Genomic DNA, 10838 nt, shown 5'->3' with positions numbered 1-10838 from the left:
ATTTTCCTAAGTTAATTTACATTGAAATCAATGTCTCAGAGTTCCAATCCTTTAGGTAAGCCAGACAACTTTAGGGGACTTGTTTCCAGGGCAGAAGTTCCATTACTAAGAAAATAAAGACACATGCAGGAATTTATTTAATATATAAAAGAAAGAATTGAAAATATAGTTTGTTGTAGTGTAAGAAAGGGCAACATAACAGTAACAAGAAAGGAGATGACTGTACATGGACTGTTAAAGTAATTATTCTTCAAGTTTGCAATCCAATGTCGATTGTAATACTTGTTCACTTTGTTGAATAGTGAAGAGTAAAAGAAGGTGTCAGAGGAGAAATGGACAAAAGACACCAAGCCTGTTAAGCATTTTAGTAACCTTTTCATCATCACCTAACATATATATTCTCAATGATTCCACATTGATGAAGGATTTCCACATCTTTCGAAGAACTGACAAGGCAATGAAAAAGCAGCACATAATCAGTGACATGATTTAGGCCTTTGTCTGAAGAAAACTGCTTAAAAGTGATGGGATTTCGAAAGGTGCATTCCAAACTGTCCTAAGTTCTTTAGGTTGAGAATTCATAGTCCCATTTTTAAACTTTAAGTGAAATAAGCCATTTCCTCGTTTCATTTGGAATTTAATTCCAGCAACTTTCAGACACAATGTATGAAATTTAAGAACATTTTTGTCCAAGTTTTGATAAGCCTTCAATTCTAAAAGTGAAGGATGCCAACATTCATGCACGACGTCTAGATGCTTGATTTCTCTAATGGAATTTAGACTACTTTGTGGCCATCCTTTACCAAGTAAGATATCATACTGAGCATTTTTATTTAGATCTATTTTCTGCATTATTATCGTAATAAAGAAGATGTACATAATTTATTGATATAATTTTAAAATATTGGACATAATAAAAGAAAATATTGTAAAGGGATTTTGAATCTGTTTGGTAATTAAAAAAAAAAACTTGTTAGGAGAAAATTTTTTTAATGTAAAATATTTTACAAAAAAATTTAATATTTTTCATTATTTGGATAAACTGTCGAAAATATTTTCTATCGTTTGTATTATCTCACAAAAAATATTTTCTGCCATCTAATGGAGTTATTTTAATGTTAGGATGATAAATAGGAGTTAATTATAAAGCAATGTTGTCATTTGATTTTCACTAATTTGATATCAAAATAAAAAATAGATATGAAAATAGATAATATCGATAATAATATTTCTCAAAACATTTAATTACATATCTATAACTATATATAAAAGAAAGCTAGTGCTTTATTTTTATGCCACGTAGATTAATAGTTTTGTGCCATGTGGAGCTCTAGTTGATTGACATGTAGGTTGTTTGAGTTTAGAGGCTTCCAAGCATGGGTTTGGACATTTTGGATTTTGGCTCTAAAGGTGTGCAAGTGAGATCTCCACGCATGTGTTTTTCATTTTTGAATTCTTCTATTTCTCAATATTATCTCCCTTTATCAATTCTTTTATCTCTAAGTTTATGATTTTCTCTATTAATTTTGTTACCTTATCTTCAATTATGAGATTTTAAAAAATGGATTAGACTCTTACCTTTTGCCTCAGTCCAACTTTTTCTAACTTGTGAAATCATATTTGATGGGTTATAGGCTTTGAGGTATGGGTTATCCATTGTTGTTGGCCTATAAAATTGAAATAGTAGAAGCTGCATGGATGCATGGCCTGTTAACTTGGTAATAAATCTTGCTAACTGCTTCACACCTATTTTGCATCCATGTGGCTGTACACCATTTTTGCTCCACTATTGCTAGTAATACTTTCATCATCTGTTCTATATAGAACCCAGTGCTTTTCTTCAGTAAAATCTTCCTTGAAATGAAAAATAGTTTACAGCAATTAAGTTGTTTGATTCTAGTTAATGGGTTTGGATTCGGTTACGGGTGTTAAGAGATACCAGTTAAATATGCTCGTATCTGAGTTTTTTATCTAATGATTAGTGCAATATAATCATTCATACAATCCTTTAACTCTTATACAATGCTAGTTTACAATGAAAGTAAGCTCTAATTTTCAAAAAAATTTCTATCTCATCACTTTTTTACTATAACACTATAAAAGTATCAATATTTATAAATTATGTAAGACATCTAAAACTTATGTTTATGTGTATTCACTATAAAAATATTAATATTTATCAATTGTGTAAAACATTCAAAACTTATATTTATGTGTATTCACTATAAAATATCAATATTTATCAATTGTGTTAACATCCAAAACATATAATTATATATATACCAATCATTAAAATATTTTTTATTATAATTATTAGTAAAATTTATTTAATTTATAAATAAAAAATTTAATTGCATTAAATGGTTTCTTTAAAAACAATTTTTCAAATGTAATGGTATTGAATAATTTAAATATTAATATTTTAAATTAAATATTAATATATTTTTAATTTTTTAATATTTTAGGTTAAATATTAATATTCATTAAATATATATTCCTAGATTTAGAAGAGTTTTTTTCTCTGGAAAATGTTTTACATTCTTTAGAGGCTTTTTAGTGGTCAATGGTTGTTTTTCTCATTAACTCGCAAAATGTTTTACATTTGAAATAAATTTTTTGATTTCCAAACAAATATGAATCTCGAAAATATTTTTTAAAAAATATTTTACGTCAAAACAAACAGACTTTTAATAAACTGAATTTGTTTTGGTTAGGGTTTATAAATTGAATACACAAAGATGAAAAGAATAAAGAAAAAAATCAATTTCAGAAATGATAACTAAGCCTTAAAAGGTTAAGTGGCCGTTGATCCTAAACACCCAAACCAAATGCAACAAAAGTACATAGAAATATGGTGAAAGAAATGGTGAAAGCTAAGAAATAAATGGCCAAGATTTCACCAAATCTTTATTTTTATTATATGCAAATAATTATAAGTTTTACAATTTACTATAAAAAGAATAAATAGCAATAATAATGATCAAATGGAATCTATAATTGTTTTTTTTCAAAAAAAAATTTGCAGTTAAATGGAATCGAATTTTTTTCTTCAATATTCCCCCTCCCACCATTGTACATTAATTTAAGAAAAAAAAACAATGAAAATTAAAAATTGTCATCAAAAGATTTGAGTGGCGTCACCAAAAAATTTAAATTTAAATTTAATTTAAAGTTATAATAATATTTTTACATTTAATACGATAATTAATGTAATAATTTTTAAAAATTTTAAAAATATTTGCAGTACTTAGCAAAACCGTTTCATTTAATTGATTTGTGCAAAAGAAGGTCTCCTTTTTGTAATGAAAAGCTGCTCTAATTGAATACATTGCTTTAAAGACCTCTGACAAATATTGCGCGGAGAAAAGAAAGAGAACTTCATGAGTTAGTTGTTTGCAGTTAGGCCCCCGCGTTATTTTAAGCAAATGTCCGCCCGTTTGAACTCATTGTCTCCGGCCCTTGTGCAACGGTCTCTCTCCTTCTCTCAAAGCAAAAACCCAAAATCAATCTCCATTTTTCCTCTTTTGGCTTCTTCTCATTTCCCCAAATTAATGCACCGTCTTTCAATGCTCAAATCCATGTCTAGATCACGATGTTTCATCAAACAAAGAGGTACCCTTTTCCACCTTTTGTTCTTTTTTCTAGTCTGCAATTTTGTTTAGTTATCCATCTTTTTACATATTACTCTATGGAGGAAATCAAACATATTACTACATTCAATCTTGGTTGTTTCGGGTACCCTTTTCTTGTGCAATGTTTGATTTCTGTCATTTCGGATGTAGTCACCTATAATTTGATGAATTTAACCCTCGTGTTTTTTCCATTGATTCTGTTGTGTTTCTTCCACAGTTATATGTGTCCCAGCTTCATTTCTTAGTGTAGTTATGACGTATTGAATGTCGAAACCAAGGAGGAATTTGCTTTATGTAAAGAGATGAATTTGTGAGGACATTTTCCCTTCTGACTCATTATTGAAGACCTTTTGTTTGCCTATATTGTCTTGGAGTTTGAATGAACATTTTGCTAGCTTTGGACTTGGAAAAGTTTGGGAGATTATGCACTTTACTTTCTGAAGAAATTTGTGTAGCATCTACTACTTTTTCTGTTCTTGATGCAAATCAAAGCTGGTTTTTAGAAAATAAGCATTTGATATGATGTAGAGTCGCAGGCTTGTGTAGTATCTGGAATCCAGTACTTTCAATTCTTGGTGTGAATTTATAAGTGGTTGAGTCAATGGGAGATATTGTGGGTTAAGTTTGTAAATAGGAAAAGGAAACGTGGTTTACCCGTTTAAGTTTGAGAAACAATTGCACAACTACCATTGGATCTTGGGAAACTAAGTAAATATAGACTCCATATGTCAGAAAATGTTCATGGTAGCCATAAAAAGTAGGTTTGGTTGACATCATGGCAAGCAATACTCCTGTTACTTCAAGCCCAAGGTCATATCACGATAAAGCAATTATCGTGTCAAATGACAGAGCTGCTACAGATAGGAATGTAAATAATATTTGTGCACAGACCGGTGAGGAATTTTCTACAGAGTTTTTAAGGCATCCTGGTGCTCTAAGAAGAATAGCACTGACAACAGATGTAGATCATCTCCAACCTAGTCTAACAGCTTTTAATTACAATCAGAACTGTCAGCAGGTTTGCAAAGATCTTAAATGCATTCCTGGATTAAGGAGGAAGGACTCTGAATATAATTCAGATGTTCCAGATTTTGTTTCAGGAACAGTATGCCCAACGGAAGTAGATAAGAACGCTTATCCTGATCTCTTTAGCGGTTATGACTGGCAATATGGTGCTAATGGACAAAAATTGGGTCAGTTTTCTGATGTAAGTTACTTTGATCAAGTTACTCCAGGGCCAACCTTACCTCAGTTATATGTAGTGGAGTCCCCTCAATCACACCAACCTAATAGCCCAGGAGTTACAGAAGGTGCTTTCGCCAGTAAAATGAAATTTCTTTGCAGCTTTGGGGGCAGAATATTACCAAGGCCAAGTGATGGGAAGCTTAGATATGTTGGTGGAGAGACACGGATAATATCCATTAGGAAAAACCTCACTTGGGAGGAACTTGCAAGAAAGACGGCTGCAATTTGCAACCAACCTCATACTATCAAGTACCAGCTCCCTGATGAGGATCTTGATTCTCTAATATCTGTTTGTTCTGATGAGGATCTTCATCATATGATAGAGGAATATCAGGAACTGGAAAGAAATGGGCGTTCTCAGAGACTGCGCTTATTTCTCGTGTCTTTAGGTGAAGCTGAGAGTCCAAGTTCCTTTGAAGGAAGGACTCCACGGCAGAATGACACTGATTATCAGTATGTTTTTGCTGTTAATGGAATGCTGGATGTAAGTCAGAACTCTAATGGGCAGAGTTTAGCAAGCCAAACAGCCCAGTTGGGAAATGCTTCAGATTATAGTCCAAGTTTTTATAGAGACTCTACTACATCTGCTCATGCTTTCGAGAATAAGGATTATAGTACAAGTTCCCCTAATGTTGTGGGGATGTTCTCACATCCAGCTGCTCAACTTTTATCCAATCTTCAGATACCAAGTAGATCATTTAACCATTCCCCTCCTCTTTCTCCGGGTCAAGTTCAGCAAGGAGATCTTAAGAATTCCCATTTGCAGTTTTTTGTGGATACATCATGTTTTGATCATAGCACTGAAGGCATTAATCGTTTTATTGTGGAAACACATCCATGTAGTAAATCCTATTATATGGATGCCACTAGCTATCATAATAATCGTCCTCATGTTCCTCTTCCATTGATGAACCACCATCATCATAACCAACATCTTTTAGAAAATATTCTGAGTAACAAATCCCATGAAAAGCATTTTCACAATCGAAGCCCCAGTGGAGATTTTATTTCTTATCCACTGCATAGTCAAAATATTGTGAGCCCTGACAGACCTATGCTTAAGGAGAGGACACTTTCTGACTCACAGTTACAGGGACAGGATGAGAGGTACAGTTCCTTCTTGAAAGAAGTTACGCAACAGGCTCCCTATAATAGTGGAAGAGAAAAATCACCCTCACTAGCAATGTCAACTAGCTCTCAAGAGTGGCTTATGCAACGGCAAGAGAGAGATGATGGAAAGTGCCAAGTGGCCAAACATGAGATTCAGGCCACTTTCAGGAGAGCAGACAACAACGAAAATTTGGAGCTTAGTCAAGAGAAGTCAAAGTGGATTGGCTGGTGTAATGAGTCTTCCAATGAAGAAAGGAAGATTGAAAGAAATGCTGAAGTTACATCACACAATGGCTCCATCACAGATAAGAGTTTGCCTAACTTGAACAACTTGCCTAGTGCTTCTCCTCCTGCAAAAGACTTAGTTGGCTCTGGAGACTCATTGTTTTCTTCACCAGTCATCATTGTCCCAAATTCTGCAGATACCAGGGAGCATCTTCATGGTTACAAATTAAACATAGGCACACCTGAATCTCATATCAGACACCAAAGTGCCACGAGGGATGAGCAACATACTATGATTGATGTGGTGAGCAGTCAATCTATTGCACTTGGATCTCCTAATCTACAACCTGCTACATCTCACAAATTGGCTGACCAAGAACCCACAATATCAGGCTCTGTAAGTGTAGCTCCACTCACTGGGAAATTATTCCACTATGATATTGAACTTTCATAAGACTGATCCTCCTGTTTCTGAATGTGTCTCTCAGAATTTGACTTCAGACAATGCTTCAAGTACACAGGCATTTTTCCATGGTGAAGGAGCTGCCAATCCTGACCACAAGCCAGTAGAGGTTAGCAGCAGCAGATACTTTTACCAAAGGTCAAAATTAGAAGATGTTACCAGTGTCCAATCACAGCCCTCTGATAATCCTTATGATGGCATGGTGATTGAATCAGCTGTTATTATCGAGGATGTTACCAGTGATGCACCACTTGACATCCCCTCATCTTCGGCTGTTGTGCCACATAAGCAAGATATGACCAGTGATGAAATTCAATCTACTAGAGAAACAAAGGAAGAAATAGAATCTGATTATGAGGTAGCATTTTCCCTCATCTGGATGGTTTCAAATACACGATGATGAATTTTGCATTAGATTTCAGCTACCACCTCATTATTCTTATAGGATATGAAGAGTGGTGGAAAAAGTGCAGATGAATCTATGACTGATGCAAAAATGGTTGAAATTGAATCTGGAATCCATGGTTTACAGGTCTGTGCTACTTTCTTAATGGTTCATGCATAACTTAGTTCCTTTGCCTTTTTTCTTAATGCAAAACATTCATGCATGCAATGGGATCGAATCCCCAACTTCGCTCTTCACCCTGTTTGGCCAAAGGAGAATGTTCACTAATTTTGGGGTTTAATGTGTTCTGTTAGTTTCCATATTTGTGTGTGTGCGCCACTATTTACATGTTCTATTTCCCTTTTTCGGCATATGCAATCTTGTGTCTGAATCTCATCTTGCAAAAGAATCTGAGGAGAGCAGCTTGTTTAATAACTATCCTTTCAATAAAATCATAAATAAACTGATTACTGACAACATTGTTGAGGCTATCAGCGTTTAAGAAATGAAATTCACTTGAAACTTCCACAACAGCTAACCTTTTGCATTGAAAGGAACTTTTTTCTTCTACACTTTACTTATCCTTTCTTTTTGTTTTTCTTTTCCTTTACTCCGTATGCTCCTTTTTTGTTCTTTGCAAAATTATGCATGTCCTGTATCCACCATTTTCGGAATTATTGCATTCCTTTTCAAGAAATGGTTAAGTCATAAGCAATGAAAGAACAAGCAAAAACATAGTTGACAACCTCGTGGGATCATTCTCTAACACAGTGGAAGCTTCTTAGCATGTGAGCACTAGTGCTGCTTCACAAAAATGAAGGTTTCACTAGGAAAGTAACCATAGGCCTGGTCTAGGCAGTCAGTACTTTCCTTCAAGGAGATCAGCATGCTAGTATTTGGATCCCATTCATCGACATTGACCCCTCCAGCTAAAGGGATCCATCCCCTCCATAAACCAAAAGTGTCTTTGACCAGTTCATTCACTCACGTGGGATAGGAAGGGATCCATATTGGGTCCAAGCTGTGCAAGATCCCACCTAGTGCTAGCAGCTTCTTTCTTTTTATCATTCAACCATCATGATTATCCTTGTTACATGATTATACAAGTTTAATTTCGTTAAAGTTTATACCAGTACAGGTACACACATACTTGACACAGAACAAAATCTTGCATGCCCCTCTTAAGCACAAAGCCCCATTGTTGCCATTCAAAGTTTCTGCACGTATTAGATTTCCTAAATTTTTTTAGATTGACAAAAGGACTGGCAGTTGGAATAAGAATATTTCAGACATGTCAAAAATTACTAGTTAAATTGTCAATCTCAAATTATCTGCCCTTTGCTCACTCTTTTTTATTTTCTGTTTCATATTTAGTACTTCTGCCTTTGTTTAACAGACTGCTCTAACTACTGATATACAGATCATAAAGGATGCTGATATTGAAGAACTTCATGAGTTAGGATCAGGTACATTTGGAACCGTTTTTTATGGAAAATGGAGGGGAACAGATGTTGCTATTAAGAGAATCAAAGAAAGTTGTTTTTTGGGCAGGTCGTCAGAGCAAGAGCGGTTGGTGGGTCTTTTATTAATTAGTACCATATCTGAATTCTTTTTCAATTGTTTATAATCTTATAATTATAGCTCTTGTAAAGTTTAATTGTATTTCTAATATTTAGAACCGTCCACAGTCTAAAGAAACGGGACTAAAATGGATCGGAACATATTTTAATTACTTGAGGGCGAGGTTTCTATAGTTTTGAACATTTCTAATTGGAAATTTGTACAGACTAATGAATTTTGGAGAGAAGCACGAATTCTATCAAAACTTCATCATCCAAATGTAGTGGCTTTTTATGGGGTTGTCACTGATGGACCTGGAGGAACTATGGCAACTGTTACTGAATACATGGTGAATGGATCATTAAGGAATGCCCTTCTAAAGAAAGATAGGTAAGTTAGTCCATAGTCCATACATTTTCATTTCCTTTTCTTCCTTTGACATAAATAGATTTATGAACTTTAAAAATTTTCCTGCAGGGCACTTGATCGTCGTAGAAAGCTTGTAGTTGCACTGGATGCAGCTTTTGGCATGGAATATTTGCATTTTAAAAATATTGTCCATTTTGATTTGAAGTGCGACAATTTGCTTGTCAACTTGAGGGATCCTCAACGACCCATATGCAAGGTTATTAGTAGTAGGAATCATATTCTGTTGAACATATTTTTTAAATAGTTGATCTAGCATACATGTTAGCTTGTGGATACATGTGTTGTTTTGTAATTACTAATTATTATATCTGAAACTGTCAGATAAAAATCACATATAACTAGTCTACCATTTGAGCAAAGTAGAGCTCACCTGGAAAATATACCTGCTTTGCAGGTTGGAGATTTTGGGTTGTCAAGAATCAAGCGCAATACTCTTGTATCTGGTGGGGTGCGTGGAACTCTGCCATGGATGGCACCGGAGTTATTGAACGGCAGTAGTAGCCGGGTTTCAGAAAAGGTTAGGATTATATATAGGATAGTGTCCTTACTTTAAATTGTGCACTAAACATATACGACAGGGGAATGACTTCGTCGAAGAAGGAAATAAGACCATTATCTGCTTGTTTCTTTCCCTTTGCAGGTTGATGTTTTCTCATTTGGTATTGCATTATGGGAGATTCTAACTGGGGAAGAACCATATGCTAGCATGCATTGTGGTGCAATAATTGGTATGCTTTTGAAAACTAGTCCTCAATATGTCATTATCTTATTCACTGACTCACATTCAATTCTGTTAGAGAAGAGAAACTTTCATGTCTGAACGTGTTTATTGGCTATTGTCCAACCTTGTTTTACTCGTTCCTTTGTATTCTTCTAGCATTGACAAATGATTTTGTCTGAACTCTGCTTGAAGGTGGAATTGTAAATAATACCCTCAGGCCTCCTATACCAGAACGTTGTGATCCTGAATGGAGAAAGTTAATGGAAGAATGTTGGTCCTTTGACCCTGCAGCCAGGCCATCATTTACAGAGATAACAAACAGGCTGCGTGTAATGTCAGCGGCATTGCAGCCAAAACGGCGTACCGCAATTAGATGAAACCAAAAATCCCCCCCTGTAAATCACATATATATATATATATATATATCTCGAAAAAGTGTAGATTCATGGTTTAAGTAACTCCCATACAGCCCCACTGATGCAGAGATTTAACCTCTCTAAATTGAATGTACATATAAAAACTTTTTGATGTCAACCTATTTTGTGAATTTTTTTTATAACTTAGAGACTGCATTCAGAAACTAAACTCTGACAAGCATATTGTATAATTCTTCTTGTTTCCAATTCTAGCCAACCAAAATCTAAACTGGAATAGGATGGACCTTTAGTTATATAAACGACTGTTTCCACGGGCTTATTTTCAGATATACGGCAGAAATATGGTTTGAATAAAGTTCTATCCTAGTAGTTTTGCATCTAAGTTTGATTATTTTAAGGTTCGAACAAAAGGAAAAGAAGAATTCATGGTTTGTCAGAAACTACTTTCTTATAAAATGGCTTTCTTTTACCTTTCTTCCTTTGGTGTTCCATTAGGTTTTCATATCTTTAGCACATCGATCACAATTATTGATAAATTGCAAGATTAACGAAATTTTGATCAAATTTTAGTATATTTGAATTATTTGCCCCAAATGGATCTTCCCTTTTGGTACAAAAAGTAACATATGTATGATCTTTTAAAAGAAGAGATCATTAATTACAATTACAGATGAGTGAAAAAAAAATTGGT

At 34.3% G+C, this 10838-nt stretch overlaps 1 protein-coding gene across 2 annotated transcripts; it reads left to right on the top strand.

Annotated features, from left to right (window-relative positions):
* Window positions 3389-10286, top strand: LOC18602787 (dual specificity protein kinase splB). 2 transcript variants are annotated; one of them, XM_018118808.1, is made up of 10 exons: window positions 3389-3612; window positions 3850-6609; window positions 6701-7033; window positions 7121-7207; window positions 8481-8633; window positions 8847-9010; window positions 9098-9245; window positions 9444-9566; window positions 9690-9777; window positions 9963-10286. In XM_018118808.1, exons 2-10 carry the CDS (start codon window positions 4408-4410, stop codon window positions 10145-10147), a joined length of 3483 nt encoding a protein of 1160 aa, XP_017974297.1. In that variant the 5' UTR covers window positions 3389-3612; window positions 3850-4407; the 3' UTR covers window positions 10148-10286. The 2 variants fall into 2 exon arrangements, with proteins under 2 accessions (XP_017974297.1, XP_017974298.1); XM_018118809.1 differs by lacking the exons at window positions 9098-9245; window positions 9444-9566; window positions 9690-9777; window positions 9963-10286 and having other exon boundaries at window positions 8481-8629; window positions 8847-9001.

The sequence above is a fragment of the Theobroma cacao genome, chromosome 4 (genome assembly GCF_000208745.1).
Source record: "Theobroma cacao cultivar B97-61/B2 chromosome 4, Criollo_cocoa_genome_V2, whole genome shotgun sequence".
In the NCBI taxonomy this organism is placed as follows: domain Eukaryota; kingdom Viridiplantae; phylum Streptophyta; class Magnoliopsida; order Malvales; family Malvaceae; genus Theobroma; species Theobroma cacao.
The sequence above is the reverse complement of the archived record's forward strand: the minus strand, read 5'-3'. Positions and strand labels throughout refer to the sequence as shown.